At 44.0% G+C, this 15,195-nt stretch overlaps 1 protein-coding gene across 3 annotated transcripts in view; it reads left to right on the forward strand.

Moving 5' to 3' along the window:
• The window catches only part of UNC5B (unc-5 netrin receptor B), a 216,738-nt gene that overhangs the window by 150,858 nt on the left and 50,685 nt on the right, over window positions 1-15,195 (forward strand). For 2 of the 3 annotated variants that reach the window (XM_082222021.1, XM_082222022.1), the window contains 4 exons: window positions 3,347-3,496; window positions 4,404-4,568; window positions 5,517-5,695; window positions 7,878-11,183. In XM_082222021.1, the coding sequence (XP_082078147.1) occupies window positions 3,347-3,496; window positions 4,404-4,568; window positions 5,517-5,695; window positions 7,878-8,043 (660 nt within the window). In that variant the 3' untranslated portion in view covers window positions 8,044-11,183. Of the gene's footprint in view, window positions 1-3,346; window positions 3,497-4,403; window positions 4,569-5,516; window positions 5,696-7,877; window positions 11,184-15,195 lie in introns of those variants that run through there. The other variant, XR_014219592.1, reaches the window with a different exon arrangement.

Below are 15,195 nucleotides of genomic sequence, written 5' to 3' on the forward strand. Positions count from 1 at the left end.
AAACTGCATCTGACTTTAGATTGCACTCCACGGCCCCAATAAGAAAATCTCCCAGGCGTTTTCCTTCATGACACTGAATGTTGATTCACTCATCCTAACATTCACAGTGATCACTCCACTTTAGCTGAGACTTTGGCATAGACTTACTAAAAAAAAAATCATGTTTCTTTTTTTGTATTCTTCTTCTTCTTCTTCTTCTTATCATCATCATTATTATTATTATTATTATTATTATTATTATTATTATTATTTCTGCTAAATTTACTACCTGTTATTCACCAGCAGGTCCCAGGGTGAATTAAAGCAATTTAATTTTCAGAAATTAAAACCAATTACAACCAACTGCATTCAAAGGAATAGGCTACTGAGGGTCATACATGAGGCAGCGATGCAATCAGCACCATTTTTTTATAGTCTTTTTTTCAGCAAAGACAAGGTGACCTGTGGCCAATTAAGCATCAATTGCCCTGGCTACACCCATCATGTTTCTAGTATGCTCCAGAGTTGTCAACAACAAAGGGTTCCTAGAAGCACTTTTCTCCTTTGGCACGTCTAAGGGTGAAATCACCACTCGATGACAGTAATGCAGTTAAGTGGCGCCTTGCATAAGTGAAATAGCCATCACCAAATAAGTATTGTAGACCAGGCTTCCATAGCTCTTTGAGAGCAGTATTTTTCACTGAGAGCTATTAAGGCATCCATCTGCAAGCCATTAAGTGATATACATACACGTCTGAACCACCCTTGTTTCTTGAAATTCCCTGGAATGATGGTAGTAGCCGTAGCTCAATGGTAGGTGCATCCTTTTCAAGCAGAAGGTCCCAGATGTCTCCAGGCAGAGCTTGGAGAGATCACTCTCTGAAACCTTAGAGATTTGCTGCTCGTCAGGGCATACAGTACTGAGCTAGATTAAATCAGTGGTTTGATTCATATACGGCAGTTTCCTATTTTATATTTTACGCCTAGATTTGCTCTGAACATCCTACGGTACCTTTAAAAAAGCTGTCATAGACATTAAACTAAATTCACAATAAAAGTGTGCTCATCTTTAATTCTCTGTTGGAATTCTTTGCTGCGGCAGACTAAAGCCTTATTCATTTGATTTCTCTGTGCTGACTATACACTTGGGGACATGCAACTGAACATGTGAACTGTCTCCACTCAGAAGCGTTGCGTTTGAGGTGGTGTGAAAATTCTTTGCTTTGGTACTATAGTATCATCCTTGCATTCAAGTCATCACTAGGGCATTGAGGAACCAGACCTAACATGACCTACCTTTTTGGAATCTGTACCTCTTAAGTGTCTAGGAATAAAGCTTCAGCTAACGGAAATGTCAACCTCTTTGTTTTCCTGCTCTGGGACTATGCCTGGGGCCATACCTCAGAGAGGGTAGGAAAAACTGCACAGAAGTTGCATGTTCACCACTACTTGTCCGACTTCCCCATTTGTTGTTACTTTGGACTGCTGCTGCCCAAAATGGCCGTGCTGGTAGTCAAAGGAGTGTGCGATGCAACTTGGAAAAGGGTTGCTCTGGGGAGCAAAACTGCCTGATGCAATGCCGTGAAAAGTGACCTGCAGTTTGGTTTCAGTAATAGGTTCCCTTAACCCATTCCTCAGAGACCAGCCTCCTTGCTTTAAATGGAGGTCCCCGGAGGGAAAGGAAGGGTGTCTGAAGGAGACTGTTCTATGCCCTGTTTTGAAGAGAAAACACAAGGGCTTCCCCCCGCCCCCTACAATTGCTGCTATGGCAAATGATCTCTCTGCACTCTTAGACACTGAACACAGTGGGGCTTATTTCCAAGGAAGCCTTCATGTTAGCATGCTGTGCACATTCAGAGCCCTCCTCACCCACACAACCAGACAAGGGTGTGCAATATGCTCACGCTCCCCATTATGATTGGCAGGCAGTACAAAGCCTGCAGATTGGCAGGCAGTACAAAGCCTGTAGGTACTAGGATCTGGGCCTTTGGCCTTCACTTGCTCATCAGGACAGCATCTCTGGGTTCAGGCATGACATTGCCTGGCTCTGACAGTGGGTCAGAAATTCTGCAGGCCTTAGAGGCTTACCCATTATTTTTCATATGAAGGCTTGTCTTGCAATTAGAGTTAAAATATGAGGGATTAAAGACCCACTGGAAAACTGCCTGCTTACTCTCAATCTGAAAAATATCTATTTTTCAGGTTATTTCCAAAGCCTATCAATAATAGTAGCGCTGCTTTACATGACTAATGAAAGCGACCCATCATTCTTAATGAAGTATAAATCTCCATCTGCCCTCATCCTACAAGAGTGATTAGTTCCAGTGATCAAGCTGGTGTTTCCGATCTTGCCGCATTGTGTGTTTTTAACCTTGGTGTCTAGCTTCTCTTCATACACTGAAAGAGCCAGAAGAGGACTCTAGAAATCAGCTTTTTGAGGTTTTGATTTAGGATATGACCAGTGAATCATAGGGAAGAAGACTCTGCGTTTCTGCTTCTCACATTGTCATGTTTATTGTCAGGAAGTAGAGGGTTGCTGTTTTCCCCCCAAGATGTCATTGTGAGGGCTGAAAGGATTGTTGAGCTGGTTTGTCTGCTGAAATACTGGATCGCTGCAGAAAACTATACAGGGGGGAAATACTGGAATTCCAAAACGGAGATGAGTATATGACTTAAGTCAAAAGAGTATGAGTTTCCAGATGGGATTTTTTTTTCTGGTTGATTGGCTTGAATTATAGCACCAATCAGTCGCAACCTGTTACGACACTAGTCAAAGGAATAGCGGTACATTGGGTTGAATCAATGTTACATCTAATTCCAACTGACAGTGTCTAGAGGGATGCAGAGGAGATGTTCACAAGGAAAGCACGAGGTGCTTCCAGGCACCCAAGCCCAGATGCTGGCAAAGTCCAGCTCCCATGGCCAGAAAGATACATCTGGGGTTGTGCCACAAATGACCAGTAAACTGCATTAGACCTATGAGTGTCGGGGAATCCAGTGCTTGAGCCACCACCAGCAAGCGGCCTGGAAACAGAGAGAACCTAGTCGCTTCCTTTCAGAATGAGTTGCCTGTGCTATTTAGTATTGCAGCTTAAAGTGCCTGTGATATTTTCTCCCCTTCATGTCAAGCAGCCCTGGTGGCAGTGATGGTGGTAAAGGTAAATGTGATAAAGGAAGAGATACAGTGTCTGACCAGGAGCAATTCTGCTTCAGGAGCTGCTGTGCAAAATAGAGACTTATCAGTGCCCCATCTGGCAGCATATGACAATCTGGGAGCATAGAAGATGCTCACTGGTTAAATTGCCATCATTTGTCCTTGGGCCTCACATCTGTCCTTCCTCTCCTCCCCTCCCCTCTTGTCTCACAGGAAGTACTTGAATTAGAAAGGACTCTTGGTGGCTACCTGTTAGAAGAGCCCAAGCCCCTGCTGTTTAAGGACAGTTATCACAACTTGCGCCTCTCCATCCATGATATCCCTCATTCACTTTGGAGGAGCAAACTCCTGGCCAAGTACCAGGTGAGTGGCTGGGTTGCCAGCATACCAACAACAGAGGGAGTGCCTCGATGAGACCACCAGCAAAACTGCTTTTGTTCATCACTGTTCTCTTCCAGAATATTTCATCTGCAGATTTATCCTTGGTGAAATGGTACCACAAGAGAATTATGTCACTGGCTTTTGGGGAAGATACATTTCATATACCTTAGAAAGACTTTGTGACTGCTCTGTCCTCTCCCACATCCTTACTTCATGATTTCCACCAGAAGGTTGGGCGTCCTTTCATTTCTCCAGTCTCCTGTGGTACCCAACTCATGCAGGTGTGAGACCCAAATTATCCTATGAATGGAAGACCCTAAATGGGCCCATCCCTCGGTGCACTGTGCTTAGGAGTCCTACAAAAGATATGAATAGCACCTATAGACCACAGCGCCTTCCACACAAACACACACAAACACAAACATCTCAGCCAGACCTCTTTGCATAAACACGCACACATCATTGTAACTAAGCAACAATGCTTTCCAGAACAGGCCTGAACATCTTAAGAGAATAGAAAGACTCCTGCTGTGCCGGACCAGAAGTCATGCTTGCATGAAACCCACAAGCAGGACTTGAAGGCTGTAACTTAAGAACCATCGAGCCAAACAAATGCAGCCCACCAGGAGTGCCTTAATCCATTTTCTCCCCACCAGCCTGGAACTGGTTTGTTGATGCATCAGTGCTTTGTTGAGGAGCTGGCTGGTGGGCTGCGTTTCACTTGAAGGACCAAAAGGCATGCAGACCTCTTCTGGTTGTGTAGACTTGTTCCATTGCCACAGTGACCAACTGGCACATTTCCAGTGTGATGGCATCCCAGTGTGTGCTGACATGTCATTATTATTATTATTATTTATTAATAATTTATTGTTATTACTATTTGCTGCAGGAAATCCCCTTCTATCACATCTGGAGTGGCAGCCAGAGGGCACTGCACTGCACCTTCACTCTGGAGAGACACAGCCCAGCTTCCACAGAACTTACCTGCAAGATTTGTGTCCGGCAAGTGGAAGGAGAAGGGCAGATATTTCAGCTGCACATTACCCTTGGAGAGGTGAGCCAAGGGGGTCCAGGCTGCAGAAGCAAGCAGGCTGTGTGGTTGGTTGGTAGAAGACAAGTGGAGCAGAATAAAATTTAACAGGAATCCCAGTGGCCTCTCTGAGCTATTGGCTAGAATTAACTGGCAAAATCTTCCCTGACACACATTGTGAGCCATTGCTCACTCCTAGAACTTGCTAAGGAAGGCCACATTCTTCTTGCCTGCTTTCTCTGACATGGATGTGGCACTGTAGTCTGCAGGAATATGTAGAGCAGAACCTATTATCTCACACATTTTAAGTTTCCTACCCAGGAAAATGCAACCTTCCTTCCACTTGTGAGGAAGCCATATGGCATCCGCTGCTTATGGAACATTCATTTTGATTTGTTTGCAGGGAGGTTATACAGTGTTGCATAAAGCAGTCGTTATTCAATTTTCCCATCACTTCCCTTACTACAGAAAGTTCAGTTGTGGGGAGGGGGTCTTTTGCACAAGAGAACAAGACTGCCGATACTATTTTAATTGCACAGTGTGATTTTGCCACTGAATCCCAGCCACAAAATAACAACAGTCTGCAAACAACCTAATTCTTCTGTCCTGGTTACATGCTCTGACCCTCCAATACCCGCTATTGTTCAAGCATGCATGTTGATATCCGAAGGGTGATTTTTCTCTGGGTTCAGTGAAGCAGAAGAATGTGATGCCACTATGCAAGTCAATGATACACATTTTAAAGGCATGATATTTACCCTTCTCTTTCCCATTGTTTCTATTTCTGACCATCCATTCATGCCGGGTTGCCTAATTATCTGTATGTTGTATATTTGCCATTTTGTTACAACACATTGGGGAGGGGAATTGGGCCCTAAAAGGCAGCTTATAACTTATTTGCTTAATTAGTAAAAAAAAAATTGCCTCTAAATCTGACAGATGCCAGAGCCTACGCCCTTTTTTGTTTTCCAGAACTCCAACTCCTTTGATGCCTTGCGTTCCTATCCTGGCAGTGCCCTGACGACTCAGCTGGGGCCGTATGCCTTCAAGATCCCTCTGTCGATACGACAGAAAATCTGCAACAGCCTTGATGCCCCCAACTCCAGAGGAAACGACTGGCGGCTCCTTGCTCAGAAACTTTCCATGGACCGGTGGGTTTTGTTTCAGCGCTTTGCCATCAGCCATCCTTGCAGGAAACACAAGAGCCAAAGGAGCTGCTTGCTTGCACTTATTTAATTCTTTATTCTGATATCTGTGGGCTGCCTCTTGGATCAAAATCCTTGCTCAAGACAATGAATAGTGCAATACATTAGAAGAGAGAGGGAAAACCTCATAAAACAGCAAACATAAATAACATTAAACATTAACTATCAGCCAAATGCTCCCTGTATTGAATATCTGTAAGAAGGGGAACCTTTTTCCTGCCCTACTAAAAATATAGGGGATGTGGGTGGCTCTGTGGTCTAAGCCACAGAGCCTAGGGTTTGCCAATCAGAAGGTCGGTGGTTCGAATCCCCGCGATGGGGTGAGCTCCCGTTGTTCGGTCCCTGCTCCTGCCCACCTAGCAGTTCGAAAGCATGTCAAAGTGCAAGTACATAAATAGGTACCGCTCTGGCAGGAAGATAAACAGCATTTCCGTGCATTGCTCTGGTTCACCAGAAGTGGCTTAGTCATGCTGGCCACATGACCCAGAAGCTGTCTACATACAAACCCCGGCTCCCTCGGCTTATAGAGCAAGATGAGCACACAAACCCAGAGTCGTCCGCAACTGGACCTAATGGTCAGGGGTACCTTTTACTAAAAATATAGAAGAGTTTTCCAGCAGGCAGGATAGAAGAACATAAGAAGGGCCAGCTAGATCGGGCCAATGGCCCATCTAGCATCCTGTTCTCACAGTGGCCAACCAGATGCCTGAGAGAAAACAGCAAGCACAGGAGCAACTCTCCCCTGCTGTGGTTTCCAGCAAGTAGTATTCAGAAACATTGCTGTCTCTGGCTGGGGAGGCAGAGCCCAGCCACTCTCTTAGGAAAGCCACCCAGGTTGATTCACTCATTTGTCTTCAGGCCCAGGTGCTCAGAGCAGAAAGAAAATAAAATAGAACTTGTTGTGTGCCCAAACAGTTGGGTGCCTTGCCAGTTCCCTGAATGACTGGTGTCTGCTGGTGTTCTGAGCAGTTGCTGAAACATTGTCATGGATGTATATTTCATTCAAACAGTGAAAAGGGTGCCAGTTGGAGGTTCCCCAGAATAAGATGTAGGAGCTGGGAAGCCGCTGCCAAGCCAAGGGCTTCTATACCATGTAGAGAAAATGGATTCTCTAAGTTGCAACAGTATGGAACTTACTGCTCATAGTGACCCCTAGGTAAGGCACTTGGCTTCACCCTGGTCACTATGAGCAGTAAGTTCCATACTGTTGCAACTTAGAGAATCCATTTTCTGTTAAAGCAGCAGCCTTCATTTGCTGAGCGGCTTTCCTGTGGAGCCTTTGTCAGTGTCATTGGCCTTGGTTTAAAGATATCGGGGGCCCTTGGGGTACCATCACAGAAAAGGTCAAAGAAACTAGGTCAGCAGAAACCCTGGGCTCCTCTATGTCAGTAAAAATTTGTAGCAGATCTATTTTTCCCCACCCTGCTGACCCCTGGTTTCCTCGTGTATATTCCAGGCTCCTCTAAAGGTTTGTCTTTTCTTTTTATTTAAAAAAGCGTTGTGCCTAATTTTAGAATCACAGATCATAGAGTTGGAAGGGATCACAACCTGCACTGCAGGATTTTTTCCCCTCCAACATGAGGCTTGAATCCACAACCCTGAGACTAAGAGTATCATCCTCTACCAACTGAGCTATCCACTCAGAAAGAAGTACATAATATCCCTCCTTCAGCCGTGTTCTGGCCAGTGTCCTTAGGTGAATGACAATCATGCCGTGCTCTACCTTGCTCCAAACAGCTTTTTAAAAGTGTGAGTTTACATGTTATGCTTTAGACTTGGTAGGAGCTGCTTCACCAAAATCAAGCACTTCATCTCTGTTTCCCCCTCAAGTCCTGTTCTGAATTTGTGTCGTCGTCCCTCCACTGGTCATACCCAGTCATCATAAAGGCCTAGCCCTTAGTTCAGGGATGGGGACCTGTGGCTCTCTAGATGCTGATGGACTGCTGGCTGGAGCTAATGGGAATCCCAACATCCCTGCCTTATGTGCTTTCATGGGATCTGTAAACTCACGTGTGGGAATACATCAAGAAGTTTTATTATGAGCCCCGTGATATCACAGAGATCTAATGGGAAAACACTGACGCCAACCATCTCTTTCCCTCTCTCATTTGTTTTCTTTCCTGCGCAGGTATCTGAATTTCTTTGCCACCAAAGCCAGCCCAACAGGAGTCATCCTGGACTTATGGGAAGCCCAGCACCAAGATGATGGGGATCTTAATACACTGGCCAGTGCCTTGGAAGAGATGGGCAAGAGCGAGATGCTGGTTGTCATGGCAACAGAGGGGGACTGCTGATGCAGCTCTCGAGAAGACTTCTGGCAATGGCCGAGCGGAAGGTGGAGTGAGAGAGGGAGAGAAAATGGCGGGAGCAGCCCTTTTGGGAACTGATGGGGAAAGGGCTGCAAGGAAGAAGCAGAGCTGTAGCGTAACTCTGAAGAGATTGGAATGGGGTTCCTTCTCCCTTCTCGCACTCCTCCCTCCTCAAATCACAATCAGCCTTAGAGATCCATATTGCGCAGTTTACAAGCAATCCAAGTGTTAAAGACTCCTTTCCTCCTTCTCCTCAAAGCCTTTGAACCGGGGCACAAAAGCAATGTATCATTGCTCTCCGTGACCACAGCCTGTGGCAGTTGTGGTCTCCTCAGCTTCTGCTGCCTCGTGTGGCTTCTGAGGGCTGCTAAGAATCTGGGTTGGGGTTGTTTTGTTTTGTTTTGTTTTTCTTTTCCTGTCCTCTTCCCATTCCCTGCCTTGTTCTCCCTTTATTTCTTCTTTGCTGGCAATTTATGCTTTGAAGAGTCGAGTACAATCTAGAAAAGACTGCTTACTCCTGTCAAAAGCTTCAAACAGCTTTAAGACACATTTAAAAAATGGAAAAGGAAAAAAAAGGAAAACAGTTTCTTAGGAAACGCAAGTAATTTATTATCCAGATCTTTGGATGCATCCTTTTTAAAAATTCAATAAGAATCTTTCATGTATGTGAGAGCAAGAGTATCATGACACTCAGAGAAAGGGAGAGGGAGAGAGAAAACACAATGATGTTTTAGTGAAAATTAAACAATATCAATTAATGTGGTAACCTATGAAATTTGATCAGGTAGGATTGATGATTTGACCTGAGCCTCACATGTGTCTTAAAGGGAAAACTTTTTCTTCTCTTTAACATTTTGCTTGCATCTCTTTCTCTGACTATAGCAGACTGAATGGGAATAAGTCTGAAAATTCACTCACAGGAGAACTAACCTGTTTCTGGAAAAGAAGCTGAGAGAAATTTCTTGGGGAGCTTTCTTGACAGACCAATACAAACCCCTCACACTCTTTCTGGCCCACCTCAGAATCTGGTGAAGTGCCCAGATATGCCTGACCAAATATCTACTTGTATTTGCTCCTGGTCTTGTCTCAGTTGTGTTTGGAGCCACTCTTGCTTTGCATAACCTACTTGTCCTCGTGTGTGGGCCATTCCAGTAGAACGAAGTCCAGTTAGTACAGGAACAAGTCTCAGGCCAGAATCAAGGGAGCTCCACTGAGGAATGTGTAAAAGGTTTTCTTCTGCTCAGAATGACTTTTGGCCAAGGGTTGGGTTGAGACAAGGGCTCTTGCTATGCTATGCAGCCCAGGAAGCTGGAGTTCAAAAATCCCAACTGAGATGGTGAAGGCTTAGCAATCAAGGGTGTGTCCAATCTGTCACTAATTTTGGGTGGGATTCCACCACATAATGCCATATCCAGGTCATGAAATTATAGAATCATAGAGTTGGGACTCCAAGGGTTATCTAGCCTGCAGTGCAGGAATCTCAACTAAAGCATTCGTGATGGATATCCATCCAATCTCTGCTTAATAACCTCCAAGAAAGGAGAGTCCACCATCTTTCAAGGGAGTTCGCTCCTCTGTCAAACAGCTCTTAGTGCGCACGGGCACTTCCTTGGGGAATGTCCGCCATTGTTCTCATATGCCCCAGAACCAGCTGCAGACAACTTGTGCGTTCTGAGCCTCATCCTGAGACCTGTTCCTAATAGGAGGCACTTTATTTCCAGGTTTCTTCGTAGGAAAGATAGTATCTGTTTAAGGTAGTACTAACTTCCCTGCAGTGTCTGAATAGGCATCAAGCAAATGACACCTGCTAGGTGAGATGAATGTGTGCTACCGCTTCCACTCGTGGGTAAAGTTATCCGCAAGTGTCTGCATCACATCCATTTTGAATTTTTGAAAGCATGAGCAAAAGTCCCACTGTTTTTGAGTGATAGGACCAGGACAGGATCCAGGACTGAATAAAGATACCCCTAATGTGTAGTTCTTTGAGAGGAATAAGAAATGTTAATGGTGACGGTTCAAACTGGAGGAGCAGAAACTTCCCACCAGTGTTGTTTTGAGCTGTGTTTCGAGTGGCATTAAAAAAAAATCTGAGAAAAATGTTTCAGCCGCTACACAGGAGTATCTCAAAGACCTGGTTTGCATGCCACATTCAGCCGTAGTTAAATGTGAACAAGCCTACACTGCTAAAATTGTGGGCACTTGGTTCTACCCCTGCTGTTTCTACCACCACATAGCCAAGAAACAAGCCACAGTCTGAATTTTGACATAGGAACCCAGGATAATGGTTTGCTTGCCCCCAAACAAGTCACAAGAGGTACACCAAGAACAAATCTTGGTTTCTGCCTGTGATTTGCTAGGAGGGAAACAAACCGTGGTCCCAGGTTTGGATGATATGACAAGCCAGACAGTGGTTGGCTTGCTGGCAGAGAAGAAGAGCAAAGTGCCAGCAATTTCAGCAGCATGAGAACACTTTGACTCATTTACATTAAACCATAGTTTATTTTAACTATAGTTTGATGTGACGTGCACACCAGGCCACTTGAGTTTTAAATTCTTCACACTTTTCTCTTTTGTTCCTAGACCTCATGATCGAAGGAGGGAACATTTGCTTGAAGATTAGAAGCCACAGTGTCATATTATCATGTTGGAATAATGTATGTGGTTAGCCCACCCATGTGTGTTTGTGTGTGAGGGGGGGGGGAGGAAGGAGAGAGATTTGGAATCTCTGAGCTTGTTATAGGTGACTCTCATTCCAGACAGTTTAGCTACAGAATTCCACAAGGACTCAAAGCTAATAATGGGTGGCGTTGTGATAATTTTTGTTTCTTTCGGTAATGCTTTGCAGTGCCTTACCTTTTTCTCTATATCGCAGGCGTTCTATTAGAAGAGAAGTAAATTACACAACAGCAAAAACGTTAAATGAGTATTTGTGAGCAATGCAAATGGCTCCCTTGTATGTGATAGCTTACTGAAAAGAGGAAAGGATATTGTTTGAATAGCCCCAGATTGAAATAAGTTATTAATAAACTCAGCCACCAGGCGTAATGATAAAAAAAAACCTTGTTAAATGTATGGCAACAAGATCTTAGGTGGAAATGCAGCAGAAGTTCGTTTCCTCTTAGCAGGAAATACAGTGGTGCCCCGCAAGACGAAATTAATTCGTTCCGCAATTTTTGCTGTCTAGCGAATTTTTCTTCTTGCGAAGCACGGTTTAAACGGTTTAACAAAGTCGCAAGACGTTTTCGTCTTGCGAAGCAAGCCCATAGGAGAATTCGTCTTGCGAGGCAAATCGCGAATGAAAAAACCTTTCGTCTAGCGAGTTTTTTGTCTTGCGAGGCATTCGTCTTGCGGGGCACCACTGTATTTTTAAAGATTTGCAGCTGCTGCGCACACAGTGCCCAGTTCAGGTAGTTCTTCATACTTTCCTTTCAATGAGGTTTCTAGCCCTCATTATCCCAGGAGAAAGCAGCTGGCAGTGTTTGCTAGACGTCTGCAGTGTACTCGGATATGAATTACAACTAATAGGGAGCAGCTTTTTGAGCTGGCAGTAGGAATGTAGGTCTGTTTTGCCATTGCTGCCTATTCTATTTTGCCAGATCTTTCCACCATGAGAAAATTAGATTTGGTACAGAACCAAGATTAAGGGATACAAACCTTGCAGTATAAGGGTAGTTCCAGCAGTAAAATTCTAATGCAAATGCACCCGTATTACCTTACTTTCGTATATATTTATATATGTACATATTTCTATTTGCATTGGCCTTTGGTTATCCGTTATTCTTCAGGTTGTTGCAAGCACTGTGTAGTTGCAGGGTATTTTTCTTATAGTCACTACCTCTTAAAAAGATTGTCTTCTTCCATAAAGCATAGCATGGCACCAAGAGCAGTACTGCCTCTTCATGCTGATCCTTTCATTCCTAACTCTTCTTCCTTCCCACGAGGACACGTTCGTAGGCAATAACTTTAAAGACATGGCACGACATAGCAAGTCTTGCACCAGAAGACCCTCGCAATTACCTCATTCTCCTTAAACGGTAGCATGCTCTTGGGGAAAGACAAGTGCTGAAGACAAACAAAAAATTGAATGGCACACCTACTCAGGGAGCGGGAACGTGATTGGAACGTTATGTCTTTATGTGGCAGCTTGACAACCAGTAGTTCAAGGAAGGGGGAGCTGTGACCCTCCAGATGTGGCTGGACTCTCATGGTCCCTGACCTTTGCCTATCCTGGCACAGAGGGCCAAACAACATATGAAAACAGCAGCTTCCCCATCGCTGCAGTCGTTTCTCAGGATGCAATTTTTTATCTACGTGCCCAAGGAAGGCGCCGAAAGCTAGTTGCTGCCTCGTGTTCCTGTAATGACAGTAAACATTTCATACAGGAACCCAGAGACTGCAAATAGTTTGCAGGCAATGCCTGCTTAACCAGAATATATAGCCCCAATGTTTAGAGGTCACTTACAGTAAGAAAACAAATAGAATGCTAAACGTGGACTCTTAATTCAAAAAGACATTTTTGTTGCTTGGAGCCTGGACATTTACACAGAAGGCAAATCCATGGAGGAGGGTGGTGTGTGTGTGTATGTGTTTTGTGAAGCGCTGCAAACGCAGGGCCTGTTTTCAAGGTGTGAAGTTTTCTTCACTCATTCTCTTCCTCAGGCAAAAAGTCACTTTCGCTAGCTCTGCAGCCCTGTTCTCTAACCTTTTGGGATGTTTTGTGAATTTGTGTCATTTGTAGGGTTCAGGTGCACAGAACCTCCTAGTCCAAACTATACGCTTCTTCAAATTCTTTTACACCAAAGCAACGTGCCTGTTGCAGCTCAGGTCTCTCAAGAGTATGGTGCAATCTATACAAGATAGATCATGTCAGTATTTGCGGGTTTTGATGGCGCTTCTAGTGACCATGGATTTGGAGACCATGGGTATCTTTATTTGTACCTGACAAATATTTTTAAAGGACTAGACCTGCTTGATGCAGGGTCCGTAACTCTCTCGTATAGTTTATATACCCATTGGTAGGGCATACTTTCTTCTTTCTCACATCGTAGTTGTCAGGGATCTCTCATGCAATATACAAATCTGGAAAAATATCCAGATTTTTGGAACCAAATGATGAACTTTCTGAGAATTGCATCTGGGCTTTTTTTGTTTTGTGTGTTTGTTTGTTTTAGAGCGAAGTTATTAGTGCTTGTTTCCTGTGTGGCAGTAAAAGAAAAGAAAATCAATCCTCAATCAAAAATAGATACTGTAATCATTTAACCACAAGGTATTTGGGGAGAGCTGCAGGCATTGCTTTCCTTCAACACGGCATCAGATGAGAGCACGATAGATTTTTTTGTAACATTTTCAGCTAGCTGGAATATTATATATTATATGACTGAACTGCTTGCTGATAAATTGAATAGAATAAATTCATCTACACATTCCACTTATAAAGGTGAGGCCGTAAGGGAGATTATATTAGGAATTTGTGAGAAATTTAAAAAGAAGGCTCCAGTCTTTAACCTGATCTCAGAGTGATTTGTTTAAGAATTGCATTTAGTCAATTAAGTTAAAGGTTCAGGCTGGAAACACAATTAGACACTTAGGCTTTGAATTGTTTAGCTAAGTAAGTGAACGTTACTACTTTCTGTAGAAATAGGCTGATAAGTTTTAAAATTACCTGCCTTTAGATTCCAGGAGCAGAGCGTGTTAAAAGTGCGTGCATCTCTCTCTGTGCATCTCCACCCCCCACCCAATATTGCTTCTCATGTTCTGTTGTTGTCCCTGTTTTGCTTTGGTCACGTGGCCACATGGAATCTGTGAAGGTTTCCGCCCATTCACAATTTTCTCAGTCGCCTGAGCATATCCCTGCATTAATCCAGAGACCAGTTCATGCAAGCAGGCCACTTCCTCTATATGTCTGAATGTACCTTAAGACCTTTAACGCATATCTGGGGTGAATGTGCTTAGCTCCTGCTTACTGTGTATCTTCCGCAAGCCAATGCGATCGTGTGGCTGGGTGCAGAAGTTGAAGATATATGAAACTCAGTTGTACACATAGTGATGTAAATTCATATTGGCCTAAGACATTTTGGCACCTGAGACAAACCACAAAAAGATATCCCCCTCTTTGCCAGGGGAGAAGGAGTGAATGAAGATCTACATCAGGAACAGGGGGAGGAATAAAGATCTACATCAGGATCTGCTGCCCCTGTGGGTCTTACTGCCTGAGGCAGTCATCTCACATGGTCTCATGGGTGGGCCTGCCATATAAATTGAGGGAGCTGGTGGTGAGAGAGTGATCTGTTAAGAGGCCAACCTGCTCTAGTCTTTACTCACTGCTTTTGTGTGAATGGGATACTGGATGTACAGATATGTGCATTCAGGTGTGTAAGAGAGAGAATTCAGAAGTAGAAATCTGGTGTGGGTGGGTGGGTGACAGAGAGAGATCAGTACTATATAACAGATTAGGGATCCATGGGTGTGCAATAGGGAGCAGCGTCAGGAAGTGTGCAGAGTTCACCCTCTTTCTCTTTGCTTCTTGTTCAGAAGAGTGTATGTTGACCAAGCAGGGAGCCCTTTTGCCTGGAAAGCACCCTGTGCTCACACAAAGAAGGGTTGTGCCTCTCTTTCTCCCTCCCCCACTGTCTCTTAAGGTGCTCTCTGTGGTCACACTGAGCTTTGTGGCATGGGCAGCCTATGCCATCGTTTGGGTGAAAGCAAACCACGGTTTCCTTTCTCCCCTCAAGAGTGTCCTTCATTCTCTTGCTCTCCATTCTGTTTTCATATTTATACGTCCAGGTGGGGGTTTTTTTGGTGGGGGGAGGGGTCCGGAAGCATCCTCAAAACACGTGTCTGTTTATTCTGTAAACTAAGAACTGTAAATAAGGTTTAGCATTCCTATTGTAACAAATTAATTTTTATGCAATAAATTATATTTCCTAGTCTAATAAAAAGTTTAAAATTAAAACCAACTGTGTGTGACTCGTTAGTTTAGCTCTCAGTGGAAAGCTCCCTAATAAATTAACATGTGCGATTAAGGTAAGATGGGGAATATGCAGGAGAAATGATTTTGAGGAGATATGGAAGGTGTCTGTAGAATTTGTTCTGCTAAAATGGAAAGGGGTCAAAACCATCGCAAAAGGTGTTGAAATT

This window comes from Podarcis vaucheri, assembly GCF_965113315.1.
Source record: "Podarcis vaucheri genome assembly, chromosome: 5".
NCBI lineage: Eukaryota > Metazoa > Chordata > Lepidosauria > Squamata > Lacertidae > Podarcis > Podarcis vaucheri.